General features: G+C 35.4%; 1 protein-coding gene across 1 annotated transcript in view; it reads left to right on the top strand.

Annotated features, from left to right (window-relative positions):
• The window catches only part of DEUP1 (deuterosome assembly protein 1), a 42,287-nt gene extending 24,366 nt beyond the window's left edge, over positions 1 to 17,921 (top strand). The window contains exons 10-14 of the mRNA XM_039718707.1: positions 1,032 to 1,229; positions 2,204 to 2,290; positions 4,766 to 4,965; positions 11,208 to 11,502; positions 17,403 to 17,921. Coding sequence (XP_039574641.1) covers positions 1,032 to 1,229; positions 2,204 to 2,290; positions 4,766 to 4,965; positions 11,208 to 11,502; positions 17,403 to 17,573 — 951 coding nt within the window. The 3' untranslated portion in view covers positions 17,574 to 17,921. The remainder of the gene's footprint in view (positions 1 to 1,031; positions 1,230 to 2,203; positions 2,291 to 4,765; positions 4,966 to 11,207; positions 11,503 to 17,402) is intronic.
• Positions 17,922 to 18,289: the final 368 nt, after the last annotated feature.

Genomic DNA, 18,289 nt, shown 5'->3' with positions numbered 1-18,289 from the left:
TTTTGCCGAGTAGCAATGTAAGCAAAATCACAGAATTGTTAGATTGGAAGGGTCCAGTCTCTCTGCCACCTAGAGCAGGTTACAGGAGTGCTTGCCAAGTGGATTTTGAATGTCTCTATTTGCATGCATCTGACTTGGGTTTGTCAATTTTGGCATTATCTATTATCAATTTTGGCATGATCTAGCTTTTAGGTTTTTTGCATCGACATCTATTTTTTTATAATTCTAATATTTCTGTGTTGTTTGCATAAATAAAAATGGAATGCAATTTGTTACTTATTGTCTATAGTACTGCAAAAAGTTGGTGAAATGGCTTCAAAGGTTGTTATGCTGGGTTTTGCTGTTCTGTTTCTTGTACAATAAAAAAATCTGTCAGTACTAAATTGTTGGTTATAGTAGAAAGATTAGGAAAACAATTTTTGTGTTGATACTTTGCAGAACTCTGCACAGGAGGTATTGATGAAAGTTTGACCTTAAATTTTTAAGTGTAATGGCAGGAAAAATTCACATTAAATGATTTTCCATATATACCCTTTATTTCTAACATAGTTTCTTCTTTTCTAACATAACTTTCTTTTATTAAAGAACCTCTAGATTGATTTATTTATATTGCTCCTAAGTTAATTTAAGCTTCATCAAACTTTTTTAAAAGCTAAGTGCAGTATAAATAAATCATAGTTAAATTTATTTAATGGATATTTCCTTGGATATTCTTTACCATGAATTCTAATTCTCTATTATTTTTGCTTTCTTTTTTATTGCTTTCTTTTAAAAGGTTAATTGAAGTGTATTGTACTTCGTTAATTTCTAATATTAAATAGGACAAGAGAGGTCAAAAAGGATGTAAAAATAAACAAAGCTCTGTACACTGACTTCCAAAGACATTTTATTTTACAGTTTCAGAATCTCTGGTTCAGTTAGAAGAGTTGGTGTCTTGGAAGCAACAGCAGAAAAAGTCACTGATAAGTAGCAAGTGATGCAATCGTATTTACTGCACAGCATTTTTTCTTTTTGAAATGTATTTGCTACAGATAAGAAACCATGTTTATCGTGAGGAGCAGTCCCATTGCTCTGAGCAGGAAAGAATGAAGACAGAAATCTCTGACCTGACAGAGGAGCTTCATCAGAAGGAGATCACTATAGCAACTATCATGGAGAAAGCTAGTCTTCTGGAAAGACAGTTAAAAATGGAGTTAGAGACAAAACACAAATTGTTAACAAAACAGCAGGTATGCAAGTAGGCAAAAGCAGCCCACATCATTTTACTCCACTATTGATAATGACATTCATTATCTGTGGAAAAAAAGACATCACATTTCTTGCTGTAGTTTTTATCAGTTGTGCTGTAATATCTGTGAAGTGTTACAAAAGCAGCCAAATTGATACTGGAACAAGAAATCACCAGTAAATGTCAACTGTACCTCTAAATAGAAATGCATTCTGACCATCACATCTAGTTATCATTTCAATATGTGCAAAAGACCTTGAAAACTTCCAGTTCATGGTTATTACATATGCTTTAAGTTTCTAAATTTTCAGTGTTTTCCAAAGCTTTTTGAAGAATGATACAAATCTGCATAGAAAATTCTAGTAATTTTATAGCTGAAAACTGTAAGATAACAGTGGGGATTTTGATGGCAAATTTTTGTTAAAAAAATTGTCAGCTTCATTACTTAGTTTGTAAAACAAAAGAACCGTCATATTTAGAGGTTTCTGGGTATCTCTGTTTTCTGAGAGGGTCACAACATGTGGAAAACTGTGGTTGAATGAATACTTTTGACAATAGTAAAGTTAGTGTTTGGGGAATATGAGAGATATCTCCTGCTGTGTGGCACTCTTTACCAAGTATTTCCATATCACTAAAAGAATAGATATAATTTCTAGATGTCATGAATAGGATTTAATCTAGTTTCAGTGGCCTGTAAAATCGGTCCTCTTTCTATGTAGTAACTGCATGTTTTCCTAAGTCATAACTTCTTTCAAAACAATAAATAAATCCAGAGGCATCGTATTTATATATCTTTTATATATTATTTAATATCTTCTTCCTACTTTGGTATTGCTATATTTAAAAATATTATAGTAAGTTTTATAGTTACTAATGTACATTTTGTAAAATTAATCTTAAATGTATCTATACTCAGTGTTATTTCACTTGAGAGTAATATTCTGGTATTTAACTAATAACTTAATCTTTTCCTAGTTGTTGGAATTCCATTACAAAGTTATCAAATCTGAAAACACACATCTCAAAGAAATTGTGGAAAACCAGGAGTGTGAAAGTTGCATGGTAATTTTTTTAACCTATGAAGTATGCATAGTATGCAAGAATAGTTACTTATATTTATTGTAAATGTAGAATAAGATCATGGCAGAAATAGAGATTTCTAGGTTTCATAAATTAAATAAATAAAAATAAGGTGTACAACATAATCAAAACTACCTGGTATTCACACACAGCCTGAAGATGAGTATAGCTAAGAGTAATTTTTACCTTAATTGTATCAAACTATAAGTAAGCTAAATTTTTCAGTAACTGTCTAGACACTGAACAATTTCTGGGAGCTTATTTTTTGTAAGTGATAACACTTACTTAAGTTTAAACACTCTTCATTCTCACAGACAAAAATATACCCCTTTTTAATATCTTACCCCTTTGTTCACATGGTATTTAAATAGCAGTGTAAAAAACTGACATATTTTGCTCCCACCCAGCTTATTTTCAGAGTTTAGTATTTATATCTCTCCAAACAGCGGAGCTTTAAAATTTAATTGATAAAAAGTGTTCCATAAGATTATCTAGAACTATGGTTTATGAAGGTATAATAAATAGTATATATGCTGTTTTCCATGAAAAGCTTCAAAACATCCCTGCTTGCAGAACATCTGCAGTTACTGTATCACTAAAAAAAATCCCACTGGAATGTTGTTTGGAAGTACTGATGTAAATACGTTTTGGGGGGATTTGCAGCCTGTGAGTTGTCATGCAAGATTATATTTATCCACACCCTTAAAACAGCATGGATGTCCATCAGTGATGTCTTACCTACACACACATGTACACTATTGTGTGTACACTATTATGGATATATGTGTGTGTATATCTGATGTATTATTGTGGAAGCATAGATGGATGTGTGTATGCATGTCTAACTCTTCTCTGCAGTGACACTTTTCTTGAAGATTGAGAAGAGCTGTCTGACAAGGGTCCTTGGAGACATCACATGTTTGTTATATTTTAACAGTAAAATCCAGTTACTACATATACCAAGGTCAATACATGTTTCAGTAGATTTGTGGACTTCAAAATTATTTGCTTCTTTACTAATGTATTGTGAGGATCTAAACATTAGAGATTGTGATATATTTGATATTAAGATTCCAGGGATTGGAGAGATTTTTATGGACATATTTGTGCTGTACAGTGGAGCACTACACCGACCTCTGAGATCAGTGCCAGTCTAAATCAGTGTGGTGTAATGCATCATCAGGCAGGCTTACTTTCAGGGTTTAGATGCCTGAAAAAGCAATGTAGCTGGGCCAGCTCAGTTTTGGGGTTCATGCCATTATAACTTTACTGCTGCTGTTAGTGGTAGGATGACTTAATGCTCTCCTTCTCCCCCGGTTCTGCCCCTCCTCCCACATGTGAGACGTAGCTGAGCACCTGCTCCCCCAGTTGTACAATATATTAAATTTTATTGTACCTTCTGGCATCAATTCACCCTAAAACTGAGGACGGCAAGGTTCACAGGAAGAGATGGCATCAAATCAGTGCAAGGAATAGACAAGCTTTCAAATGCACAATTGTGCCAGCAGTGTACAAAGAACCAAATCTGTAATGAGTTCCTGAGTTCCAAGAGAATAAGGTAAATCTAGGAATATATGAAAGCACAACTTAATGAAATGCAAGGGGTTTTAGTCTTTTGTGTGTAATCTGATAAACCTTTTGAAAATTTCCTGGTGATGACAGTATACTGCTATTGCAAGTATATTACACAATGCAGTGCAGTACTCTGCAGAGAGATAGTTCCTAAATAGCTGGCTCATGTGTGCAGCACAGGCTTCATGGAATAACTGATAGAAAAAGAACAGAGTATCCTGGCTAGACAACTTCCAGAGCTAATCTCCATCTTCCCTTCTTGATATCCTAGTGGATGGGGCTCTTTAGCCCCTGATCACAGTGCACCTGTGGCTTGCACTTTTGCCTTGCACACCGTGCGGGCTAACCCAGCTGAGAAGAGGGTTTAGTGACAGGGACAGAGAGCACTGTGCTGATGTGGCTTTACTCACTGCTTCTGGAACTGAAGGTGACTGTCTCAACACACATATTAAACTGCTGTACGCATACTCTGTATCTAGTGTAGTAATGAACTCCTATAATTTTGCTTGTTATTTTTGGAGGAATTGTTACTGGAGGGAGCAATACAGTCTGCAGCTATAGCTGTTATGGTTGCTTTTATGTCATCAGTTTTACAAAGCAAGTGATAAATTTACAACAATAATATTTTGAATGGATGTTTGCTGAGAAATTTTAATTTGTTTTATTGTGTTATTGAGGCTGTTATCCCTTCTTTTCCATTTATCTACTGTGATTTTTTTTTTCTGGAGGCAATTGTCTTGGTTTGCCCTAAATGTTGCATGATTATATATGGTAGCTAGGTCTTTTCTTTAGCATAGAACATTGTTTTGTGTTTGCTTGTTAAAAATATACCCATTTACTGTGGAAAAAATAACTACTTAATGATGGTATTATCTCCTTTCACAGTGTATAGATTTGTGTAACAAAGAACATGGAAATTTCACAGCTTCTGTTCACAAAAGGAAACATGAGAATTTAAGACTACAAAATAGCCTTGTTAAACCACAAAATGACACAGAAACATCGATATTGGTTTGCATGGGTACATATAGAGAAACAGAGCACAGCTGCCAAACCCATTCAAAGATGCAAGAAAAGGAAGAGAGGTAATATCTAGATTGTACACATTTATGAAACTTCTTGTAAGTGTTTTGGAAGGTCTGACTAGGCCAAACTGTCAAGTTTTTTGCTATGTCTGTTCATTCAGAACTCCCCCCAATATAAATATCAGAGATAATTAGTACATTTGTAAGAACTTCCTACATTTTTTGGATGGCTAATGGAAATTGGCAATAAATAAAGTCCCAGAAATGTTTAGTATCTGTTTTAGTATTTAGCACATGAAACGTGCTGCTCAAGCTATTCTTAGTTGCAGGTTTTGCAAGATAGAGCAGACTGTATTTTTACTACCAAATAAAAACAAGAAAAGGAAGGGCTAGAAAAATCAACATGAGAGGTAAACTTCTCGACGGGAGGTTTTCTTAATAAGCAGTTTGAACTATAGGCCCTGCTGAAAAGCTTTCTCTCCTCCAGTTTCATTTGCTGGAAGTTTCATTAAATGTATTTTAATGCCTTGTCTGGTTTCAGTGTTCTTGGGTAACCTGATTTGTAACAGAAACATCATTTCAGGTGCCCTAAGTCATTACTACAATAAACTCCTTGTTAGGGATAAATAATGAGACTTGAGAATATTCAGACTCATAAAAAGCAATGTAGTGATGGCCTTCTTCTTATTTCCCTGTATTCAGTGAGCCATTGAATTACCTTCAAACATATTATAATCATGGCATTGCAATTAAAAAAAACCCAACAAAATAAACACCCTGCTAAACAGTATTTCATAGTACAGGAAAATAAAATTAATAGGAAGCTAAATATATTGATTATTTGTAATAAAGAACTGACATGATAGCATTAACATGAAATAGTTTTGTGAAGTTGAAATAGTTGGAGCCAAAATTGAACATGTTAAGATTTCAAACTCATACATTTAGGTTTTAGCAAAATTTAAAAATATTTTCTTTCTGCAAAATAGAGCAGCATCCCAGTAAATGTAGCTCCGTTTTTTGCCTAAAATTTATTTTTAAAGAGTGTTGTTTTGTATTGGAGATAGTATTCAAGTGTATATAAAAATAAATAGATATATGTATTTTTATATATATGCATATACATAATGCATGAATATATATATATATACACAGATACACCTATCTTTGGAAGTGGCAGGTATGGCTGATTTCCTATGATGCTGCTGAAACAAATACTTGTAAATCAAGATACAGATTATTCTGCACCAGTAGGTATCATAACTTCACAAAATTGATCAGTGCCATTTTTGCTCATGCTTCAACTGCTCTGAAGTGAAGAAAAAATAAGATTTTTTCCCATTTTCTCAGGATTTACACTTGCTGTACATAAGAGACTGTGAAATTTAATTTATGAGAACATAATTATTTGATACAATAGAATTATGCATGTAATTTACAGAATTGTGATTTCATAGCTGTTGGAAGATCAATCAAAACTGTGAGACACCTGTGAGAGTTGACCTTTCTTACAACAGAAATCTCAGCCAGACTACTGAACACAATATAAATTATTATTACTATTATTATTATTATTATTATTATTGCAGTTAATATGATGAAACAGATATATTGAACCTAGATTTTAGGGTCTAAATAATTCATTAGAATTCCTAAATGTAAAGCTATTCAGATAAATAAATACACAGATTTTAAAGCATGAAAATTTGACATGTACCGTGTATGCACATCACCTAGCCAGGGTTTTTACGATTGGGCCCTCTCTGTGCTATCAATTATCTGTTCCCAAGCAGGAAACTACTTCAGGATTTTTCCAGAAAACTGAAATTAAATTTTCAACTATCAGATGTATGCAGATAAACTAGAAAATTGATGTTGGTTAAGTTAAAATCTGGGGTATGTTTATTTTATTCTGAGCATAAATCCTGTTATTTCTAGTTTAATTTGCAGTTCTGTTTCCATGGAAATTATGGCACTGGAGAAAGGTCATAAAAGACTTTTTTATATCGTAAAAAATTAGAAAACATGGTGTTTGTGCAAGGGACGGGTGTATAGTCTACAATATTTTTCAGTTGTGTCTCTCAGTCAGTACTGGAATGCTGGGCACAGGCACCATCATGTCTTAGAGAGGAGACCTCTAGAGAAAACACAGGAAATTGCAGGAAGTTATACTGGCAATCCGAAAAGTAGCATGATTCCTTCTTTCTTTCAGTATACAGTGAATTTCTAAATATTAGAAAGTAAGATATGCAGAAATAGCATCTTTTTGCTAAAAAAGGACTGTGCCCACATTCTACCTATAACCACCTTAATTAATTACTGTTTTCTTGTGTAAGTATCTTACTTCTAATTGCCATTTACATAAGCTTTCCCCACTCTCAAGGTTTCAATCCTTTACTTAGACCTTGACTATATGCAGTTATTTAAATTTGGGCATGGTCGTAGAGGATTCTCTGATGAAGAGATCAGAGATCTCATCTGTTTAGCTTGTTTCTTCCAAAACTGAAACATGCCTGTGATTTCCAAAATGAAAAGTTATTTATTTACCATGAAAATATGCACAAAATAGATAACTGATCAAGCCAATGTGCACTTTCATCATGTGAGGAAAGTGAAGGGTAAATTCTAAGACTTAATGCCTGCTAAGGTAGCTGGGGATTCCTTTATGGTTGTGTGTTTGCAGTCAGTATCTGTGTTCAGGAGGTTTTTGGAGATAATACAACTCTTAGTCACACCACTGTATCAGTTACTGCAATAGATAAAGCGAAGCAGTGAACACAATCCTTCAGGAAAAGGCTTTTTTATCCATTTTAAAATCAAGCTAGCTGTTATACTTGCCAGGGAAAAGCAACAACACAAATTCTTGAAGACATTCTGGCCATTAAAGATCTGTAGTTTTCTTTCTCAAGACTGGTTATGTCAACCAGCAAAGCTGAGTAAGGAATTTGGAGTTTTTGCATCACTGAAGTCATTGACCACACAGGGACCAGGCAGATTTTATGTATGAGTCAGGAAAAACAGATCTTGTTTAAATTCTCTTTGTGAGAACACTGTTCTTTCACTGCTTGTCCCCCATGTCACCATGTCAACAGTGATATTATTTGTGTGGCATGTGTACATGTTAAATACTCTATGAGTAATCCCACCAAAAGCATAAGTTGTTCAGCTGCAGTCATAGTGTATTTGCATTGGTAGTGTTAACAAATGCTTTTCACACATTTGCAGATTGTATTTAAAGTAGATCTGTGTTCTTAGATACTGTTTTGCACATGAACTGGTAGAAGTTTAAACCACAACTGTGGAAACTATCCAAAGTAAAGGCCCAGTATCCCTATCAAAGCCCCTCAATGTAGGTGTCATGTTTTTCCAAAATACCAAGCAGCCCCAGCAATCCTATGGATTACACTAGGAATGAGAGAATGGGAGTTCCTTTTAAAAAAATCAGTCCTATTTTTTTTCTTTTTTCTTTTTTTTGGGGGGAGGAGGGGAGGTGCAGTATCTGTTTTTATTATCTAAAGGCTACCATAACCCATGTCAAGTAGGCACTCAAGTTTGAAAATTCTGTTCTTAGAGGAATTATAATACAACAGTAATAATTTTTATTAAATACATAAAGAAGCAGTTCTGGAGGAAAAACAGAACAGAGATCACATGGGTTTACTATGGGTTTAGAGAGAAAATTACTTCCAAAAAGGTCACAGCACAAGATTAAAAAAAAAAATCTGTGATTTTATCATTCATGCCATCTATCTTCAGTTGTGGCAGGCTTTTTTTCACAGTGCCCCTCATCCAAACCATTGATGGAATGGACTTTAAAACAGAGAGAAAAATAAAGAAAAAAAGTATTCTCCTGTGCCCAAAGAGCAGAGTATATTTATGTAAAGAAAAGCTTGAATGAAAGGAGAAAACTCTGAGTCCATAAAGGTAAACATTTTAGGTGATTTAGAAAACTGGAAGGTTTGGTGAATAGTCTGAGAAAGTTTTATGTTAGCATGTATAATAATACTATTATTATTAGAGTAAAAGTAAAATTATAGTAACAAATGATAATACAGCATCATGCTTATAATTTTCTTTGCTGTAGCACTCAGATTATCTTAATCACAGCTTCTTTTATAATCAGGGAAAAGAAATATGTTCTTCATTAGTTCTCTGAGTTGTTCTGCACAGTCCATGTGCTGAATGCTCAGTTTCCTGTTTTAGGGCTGTTGGGATTTAACCTGGCAGGTAAACAGCACACAGTCACTTGCTCACTCCCAGACTCACAAGGAAAGAATTGGAATTTTAGAAAAAGTAACATTCATGTGTTGAAATACTGTTTAATAGGACATAAAAAGAAGGTAGTAGTAATGATAAAAATGACAATAATAATAATAATAATAATAATGCTATAATTAGAATATATGAAACAAGTGATGCCCAGTAATAACAGTGCAGTTGCTCGCCACCTGTCATGTTTTGCCCAGGCAACCTTCTCCCAGCTTTTTATTGCTGATCATGCTCCCATATGGTCTGGAATATCCCTGTGGTCAGCTGGGGTCAGCTGGGATCAGCTGTCCCAGCAATGTCCCCTCCTGACACCTTGTGCACCCCAGCCTCCTCTCTGGTGGGGTGTGACGAGGAGCAGAAGAGGCCTTGGCCCTGTGTAAGCTCTGCTCAACAGTGACTAAAACATCCCTGTGTTACCCACACTCTTTCCAGCACAAATCCAAAACAGCCCCATACAAACTACTGTGAAGAAAATCAACTCTGTCCCTGTGAAAACCAGCAGAAGGGCTTCTGCAAAAGCAGGTCCATCAAGGCTGCACAGCCACTCTCTCCCAAGACCAAATATTTAAATTAAGATTAGAAAATGATGGTGTGATCTTTCTGCAGAAAACACTGTCTTTTCCCTGCACTTGGCAAGTTCTTTTTATTTAAAAAGAGAAAAAAGTACCGAGTAGCACTGCATAGTCTTGAATATTTATTAAATTATATTTTAGTGGCAGAGAACATGCTCTTAAAAAGCTTTTATAGCTGCATTTCAAATTACTAGAGTGTTTTAGGATGTTTGCAACGATAGAATCTGTTCAAACTGCTATCATGTTTTAGTAGTTACTTCCCAAGACTAAAATTTCATCATAAGCACAGACCTCAGTACAATGGAAATTTTTATCTCAGCTAGAAATACTGTAACATGAAATTAATAGAATCTAAAATAAGGTTTTTTGCATGTTTTGGTATATAATACAAGGAATGATGCAATTGAAAATTAGTGTGATTTTGCAGACATCTGGGCAAGTGAGTCTCAAAATTGTCTGCTTTTATCAATACAGTATCAGAATTGTTCAGTTAACTATTTTGGGAATGGGAGGAAAATGGCTTTCTTTTTTTTTCCAGTTGCTATTAACCCTAATAGTTTTTGCTTTACAGAAATACAAATGATTAAAAATGTGTACTTGAACATCAATTCTGATCACTGAGATACAAGAGTTTTGGAAAATCATAATAATATGCTTAAAAATTATTTTTTAAGCCTGAAGATTTCATTTATTGTTACAAAAGCATGTTATTGTACAATTTTTGAGAGAGTGCATTTTAAAAATCTAATAATTTTTTTATTAATCTCCAAAGTATTACTATTCAATCAGTGGCAATACTAGCATTGCAGTAAAAATGCAGAATTAAAGATTCCTGTACTATTCTTTTGTTTAATTTATTCTAAATTCTAGCCACTTGAACATAGTTGTTTAAGATACTAATAGTTCAAAATTGACTTATTATCCAACCACTAATAATAGGTTTTTTCTCTCCTCTTGCACTTTCACATTTCCTCTATTTGTGTGGCTAAATTCACTCTGGTTCCTAGACATGGCCAAAGAGTGCTTTCAGAGCTTTTCCCACTGGAAAAGGAATGGTAGCCATTAGCAAAGGATAGGTAACAAACACTTAAGGAGTACTGGCATCTTCAGTACCTGAGGGGAGTTTGTGTTTTAGCTCATTCTGCCACAGTTATACCAACCAAGGCAAGGTTCCTCAACTTAAGCTCCAGTGAAAGGGTTTAAATTAGAGTGGTTTAATTCACAGCTGAAGCAGACAGAGAGAGAACACTGAGAGTTTTACAGTAACCTAGGTGGGAATTGTTAAATTGCTGCAATTTGGTAATGCTGAATCTTATGCCCATAACTTCATGCATGAAGCAGTTTGAAGAGCTAAGTAATCAAAACTGTGTAAACAAGTAAAATGAAAAATCCTTGGCTTTGCTGTGATAGCTTAAGAGTTTTAACTGGGCTTCATATGTAGGTTTTGGTTTTTTCTTTTAGATCCTTCCAAAATAAAGATTCATGGGAAGTGGAATGTCAACAGACTGCTATGCTCACAGCTGATGGATACCACAGAAACTGCAGTCCTGCTTTGCATGGCCAAGGCAATATCACTGGTTCAGAAAGTGATGGCACTTTATCTTCTCATCCACTTCACAGAGAAAAGCAAACAGATTATAAATCTCCATTACCACCAGTGGGGTATCCTTTGGGCCTTCCTGGGCCATTTCCTGAAGTGGGCAGAACAGGCAGCTTTCCGAGCCCTGCTTACAATGCAGAAGAAATCAAATTATCGGTAAGTAACTATTTGCCTATAACACATATATTCTCAAAAGCCATCTGTGGACCAAATGCAGCCTTGGAGGAGCCAAAAATTAGATCACTCTTGTTGTCATTATTATTTATACAGTGCCAGCCCAGTAAAAATAGAAATACCTTATCCTAACAGAAATGCTGTTTTTCTGGAGATTAAACATCCCCTGCTGAGCCATACCTCTGTTCTAATAACAGTGGTGATAATTACCTGCCATTATGTGACTGTGAGAAAGATTTCTACATTTTATTGACTTCTATATTGGGGCACTTTGCTTTGTACTGTCTATATAAGAGCACTCTGCTTCAAGTGTATTTCCATAATACCCACAAACTTACTGCCTTAAGTGCTGTTAGACAAATCAAGTTCCTATTTGATCTACATCTCTTTGATTGATGGATGAAATCAGAAAAATCATAGCAACTATTTTCCATATGTTAGCTATTGTATTTGAAAAGAAACAGAAATTATAAGTGCTGTGAACCTTATTTTTCTTGAAGTGAAAGAATAATAGGACAGCATTCTTAATTTTTGTCTTCATAGTCTGGAGACTATCACCCTCCAAGACAAGTGGAACAAATCCCACTTTGCCTAGGACAACTTAAGAAAACATTTCCATAATTACTTGGCTTTAGAGCTCCCTTTAAATTTGGGATTTATCCTCTTCCTTAGTATCTTCTCTTTCTTAGGCCTTCACTACAGGCCACTGTTGTTTTGCACTTGACAATTAGCACTTTCCTGACCTCAAACCATGCAACCATACCATCAGTAAGCAGTGAGACTAAGAATGTCAGTGAAGAAGGAACTACAGGAACTTCCTCTGTCCAGCTGTGATACATGGATCTTTGTAACCAGGAGATTCTCAGCTGCAGGGCTCTGGCTGAACTTATAGAGGCAGAAGAGGGAAGATTTCAGCATTTACTAGGGGGGATTGACAGGCAATAGTACCTGTGGTTGTTGTATCCTGGTTCTGCTGTCCATTCAGAAACAAATGCACAGCCTTTCCTGTCGGAGATGTGGCTGCTGCAGAGCTGTCTCCATAGTCCAGAACCTCACTGTTGATAGGAGGAACCATAATGATGGTGCGCTTCGGAAGCAGGGATTGCAGTGCAGTCCTTCACTGACTCTGTTCCCATCAGCTTTGTCCCAATAGTCTGAGAACAGTGACAACCATGTAGTCCCAGGTGCTTGACCTCACTTCCATTTTATATTCTTATGTTTCACAGGAACTTTAAGTAAACAGCTTTTGGTTTCTTATGGCTTGAGACTTTTCCTCTTTAAACTGCTAATCATGAAAATAGTCATTTGGACTTTTCCAGATGAGTCTGAAAACACCAGTTCTCTCTTCTGTCAGAAGTGTCAAAGACACCAAATAAACAAAGTTTCTCTTTCCAGACAGCCTAGGAAAAATGTCCTTTCTGAGACACTTCTGCAAGCTGCAGGGAAACTGTTTCCGAGCTGGCACTCAGGCCAGGGTCAATGTCAAGGTTTTCCAGCTGGCATGTGGGCAAACACATAACAAAACTCTTAAGCAAGAGATATTTAGAGATATTTCTCATGCAGAGTCCAGGTCCAAATCAGTGGCATTGAAACAGGTACAAGTTCAGACCACTGAAATTAAATCATCACTCAGGCTGACATTGGATACCACAGTTTTAGTGCAGAAATCATTCAACAGTCTGTTACTCCAGAGTTCTGTGTTCAAATGCAAAGCTGTTCCATTGAGGAGAAGGAGGGAGAAAAATACAGAATATGTTAAACCAGAGTTCTTTGACAGAGTTCTGAGGTCTTCAGGGGCATAGAACACAGGGACAGGACTGATGGGAAATCTCCAGTATGTTCAAAACTTCAGAAAATGTTATAAGGCACTAGTTTTCTGAAGAATATTTGTAGCACAATTTGAAAACATGATATTTCCAGGTGATGTGCTGATACCTACCAAAATAACTCTCTTGGTATTGAGGGAAAAGAGAAAATAGTCTGCAGGGCTTTAGACAGTGACTTACATCTCTGCTCCTGCTAAAGAATCTTCAGAGAAAGATTAATAAACGTTCCACTGGAACCTCTGCCCTTTCACATTCTTACTTAGAGGTGACATGTATAGAAAGAGTCATTCTTGCCTTAGAATAAACTAGAAAGCTCAGCTGGGATTCACTGGAAATTCCCGTAACCCCAAAGATTCTTGTTTCACAGGTTTCCAGATCTAAGGAAATACTTTTTCCTCAAAACAGCACTTTAAGCTGTGCTCTCTTTCTGAAATGAACAACTTCAGAAAATGATTGGTTGATCTTTTAGTCATAAATAGTTTCTCAATTTTCTCTTCAGATGATAGACAGTTGTTTGTTCTGGCTTTAAGGTTTGGAAATACAAGACTAAAGCTGTAATAATTAAAATTTAAATTAGGCATTAGGAAATTTTCTAACATTAACATGGGAACTTGCTTAATAAATGGATTGCAATGGAAAGTTGTGGAAATTCTACCACTGGACATCATAGGAATTATTTTTACAGTCTTGATCCTACCCTGAGTCGTGCTATAGTCCATGCCTCTCACTCCTAGGAATTATTATTTCCTAGCTAGGTAGGCCCTCTAAAAATCTTCCTATGTCACTCAGCAATTTTCTAGGTGTCTCAAACTTAATTTTCATATATGAGCAGAAGCACATTTAAGACAGCACCTGCTGCCTAAGATGTATTGCAATGTAGGGTTAGAGGAAACTCCTCCCCAGACATCCCAAATTTAGTCACTGTGAGACTAAAATTAGCCAGACCAATTTCTACTCTTGGTATTACATAACCTTTCCTGGAAAGTAGAAGCAGCTCTTTGAGAGAGCTAGTTTCCTGAAGGGCTCCTCCCCAGCAATCTAGAATGAATTCTTAACCACTTTGGGTAGTTTTTATTTAAGGAGAAGACATACCTAGCACATATATCATCTATAGAAATATGCATCTCTGTCAGGTGCATTCCTTCATTTGCAGCAAATGATGAGGCAGAAAGGTGTTTCTCTTTACTGGTATACACCAAAGAAATGTGATATCAGCTGGCACTGTAGAAGTGAAAAAATAGAGTCCTTCTTGCCTTATTACCCAAACAAGTTAGAGGGAAAGCTTATGATGAACCCATCCCTATCCAGTCTCAGTTAGAAAACCAAAAGACATAAAAGCAGAAATATCTGAGAAAAAGAAATTCCAAACCAAGGACCATGAATCTTATCTGAGACATGGATTAAAGCATTTTCTTTGTGGTTTTTCTTCCTCAGAGGCCAAAAGTAAAGACAATAAAGAACATAATGAAAGAACAGACCAGAGGCTTGGAACGCAAAATGCTGCTAACAAGGAATGTTGCCTTTTAGACTTGCTTAGCTAAAACCTCCTCTCAAAGTGCATGAAAAACAATGCATTAGGGACCTATCTAAAATCATAGTCTGTGATGTCTAACCCTCGGGTAAGGAGCTGTGGGGAGCCACGACCTGGTTATTCTAAGTGATAAACATTTTTCTCTCAACTCTGAGGAAATTCAGAAATGTCTCATTTGGAGTTTACAGTATATTTCAAGAAGAAACACATCAAAGTACCAGTTGAAGCAAAGGACACTCAACAGTTTGGGAAGATAGCTTGATTGTGAGGCCAGTCTGTTTCCAATGAGAAGTCAGTATTACTAAGCATTGTTATCTTGAATTTCTGAGAATCTTTTCTAATTTGATGTAAAGTTTCTGAGACTGGCACTTGTGTAAATCTGCAGTCCATAAGGAAGAGTCTCACATGACAGTTTTCTCTAGGTGATGACATCTACTAAATTCGTATTTCAGATTCAGATTTTCCCAGTTTTTCATGCTTCTCACTGAAAGTGTTTTATTTGCTCAGCATTGAATCAGTGATTTCATTTCTGGTATGAAAGGGAAACACATAGTGATTCTTTAAGTAAAGCCTCCAAATTCAATGTATTCTTCATAATACAAAAGCCTTCTTCAAATAATTTAAAATAGTACTAACAATTCTGTCACTGAATCTTGACATCACAAGGAGATGTATTTGTGACCTAGCCCATGAAGGAATAAATGGCATGTAGCCATGACATTCAGAATGTCAGGAAAAACTCTTCATATGGGAACACTGATAATTTATGAATGGGAAATCATGCACGTGTTTATGAAGAAAATCAAAGGCAGGAGATGTCCCTCCATTTTCTTAAACTTTAGAGGATTGGTGTTCTTTCTTATTCTTGCTAGTACTAGGATTGAGACAGGGGTGTTAAGGTAAGAAGTGATCCAATACTTTTAGGTTTCTTATTCATACATGTCAAATTAAGTCACTTTATCTTGCCCATCATTTTAAAACATTTATTTGGAGGGATTGAGAAAAGAAAGATTCTGCTTTTCCTGTGAATTTCATTTTAGGAGCCCTATACATCAGGAAGCCTCTGTCACTCAAGAAGGATGGTATTAAACTCAGAATTTATTTCCAGCTATCACTCACTTCTGTACTTTGAAAAGAAAAGGGATTTCCTATAGGAAGTCTCTAAATTTCATCTCAGAGTCTGCTGAAAAGAGTTTGAATGGATTGGTGCTTTAGAGCATTTTTCTAATCAGTATCTTTTAGCCTTAAAAGATGCTAAAGAACAGTCTTCAATGAAGTTGAAAACAAGGTCCAAATCTGTCTCTAGTTGGTGTGGAAATAGGGAATACCCCACTCTGATACAGTGGAGCCTGGAGTAAAAATTTATGGATGTAATATAATTGGCTTGCTCTGCAGACCATCTGATTATTTGAATTCCTATTTGATGTGCTAACACATAAACTTCAAACATTTTTAAATTCTAGAAAAAACCCTTGAAATTCTAGACTAATAACTTTATTAGTAACAAAAACTATTAAAGATAAGATTTAACTAAGATTAAAGATGTCAATAATTTTTCCCAATATATGACAATATAAAAATAGATTACCTCTCTTTTTATGTTAAAGCCCCTATACTAAGTTTTTTCCTCAGCCAGATCTTAAAAATTCATGTCATAAAATTGTATTTATCTCTACAAAAATAGTGTTGAATGTATTTAAACAGGCATAGTATCGTTAGTAAAAGAAAAATTATTTCATATTTCTTTTGATAAAGATATTTCAATGAATGCATCCTAGGTATTAGCAAGGAAATTAACAGAAATTGGTGCTTAAAAATTTAGAACTTCTTCCAGCAAAGATTCACACATGTCCTTTGCTTTATACAGCTCTGCATCCCATGACAACCATCTAAAGGCAGATTATTGGTATGGTTTGTGTCTGAGTCTACTAAATGCTCATTAAATGGAAAGAAGATTTTTTCAGTGATTTACTTGCAGTGAACAAAAATTTAGTATATTCTCCAGAATGTCAGGGCTTGGAGTTAATAGTACTGAAATAAGCACAGGTTTTCTTCCTTTCCTCAGAAAGCATCATACCACAGAAGCAGAGAGCTAAAATTACAGGAGACAATCAGCAGTATCCAACATAATTATACTCTGTCATTCCAAAAAAAGATTATTGTCCTCTGCCTTGGTCTACATTACACAAATAACTAACATAACCTGTAGTTGATAGATTTTGGAGTTCTGCAGCAGCTTAATTCTGTCTAGTGGGATATTTAAATTTTTTATGGCCCAGCTACATCCTAATGCTATGGATATCAGAAATAATCAAACATGATGTTCAGTTCATGTCATTTAGGCACATGGATGCCTTTAAAAATGGATGACTTTAAAAATGGTGCTTTCTTGAAGAGGTGTAAAGCATTATAGTGTTATTAGCTGCTGTAGGTCACGATGTTTTTCACATCTAGAATTTGATAATGCAAACACATTGAAGCACTTGCTGGTTTTTCCTAACCATGATTTTCTATTCATTGCTCAGTCTCCCCCTGAGATGTCCTTCCTTGCAACAACAGAAAAGTTCCTTCAAGAGGAAGAGAAACACGCAAGAGAATTTGAAGAACGTTTAAATTCACACCTTGAAGAGCTGCAAAGATATTCTGAAAATACTCTAAAAAAATATGCCAGGATGCAGCAAAGCAGACATACTTAAGTCAGTCCCACAATTAAGAAAAGCAAACCAAGTAATTACCCATGAGTTTCTCAGAACTAAGATCTGCAACTAGCTGCTTAATGTATTTAGGCACATTGCCAATAGAATGTATTTGTAACACCAAGTTTTCAAGAATATCATCATTCTCCTACAGATTTAAGTATATTGTAACTTGACTATCTGACAAAATAAACTCTGAACATATTCTAAAATATACAGGTGGGTTTTGTGCAGTTAAATTGTGTGCAGCAGAGACCCTGCTGCAGCATTGTAAATTAAGATACTTAATATTCTGTCATGTACAGAGGGCTAATAAATGGAATTATTCCCTTGAAATTAGAATCAACTAAGAAAATTCTCTAGATTGTACAGAAAAATAATAAAGGCCTTTAACCATGTGTCGGCTCCTGGCATGAAAAGCTTATCTATGCTCTGGTGATTCTTGGCTGCCCTGGGCCTCTGGAAATGGTGCTCTGTGAGAAGAACATTAAAAGACCAAGCACATGTTTTTAAGCCACCCATATTTTCCCTTTTACCAGACCTATAGACTTCACCAGGGGCAGAACCTGATCTCAGGCACTTTATATTTAGACTTTACAGTTTTTAAAACCTGTGTTTAAAAGCATCTATTTTGGATTGAAGTTTTGTTACTATGTTGGCTCATTGTTTAACTGTATTGGAACAGTGAGGAAAAACTTACTTCAGACAACGTGTGA

Source organism: Passer montanus, unplaced genomic scaffold (genome assembly GCF_014805655.1).
Source record: "Passer montanus isolate IOZ18808 unplaced genomic scaffold, ASM1480565v1 scaffold4, whole genome shotgun sequence".
Classification (NCBI taxonomy): domain Eukaryota; kingdom Metazoa; phylum Chordata; class Aves; order Passeriformes; family Passeridae; genus Passer; species Passer montanus.
This window is presented reverse-complemented; position numbering and strand designations above follow the sequence as displayed.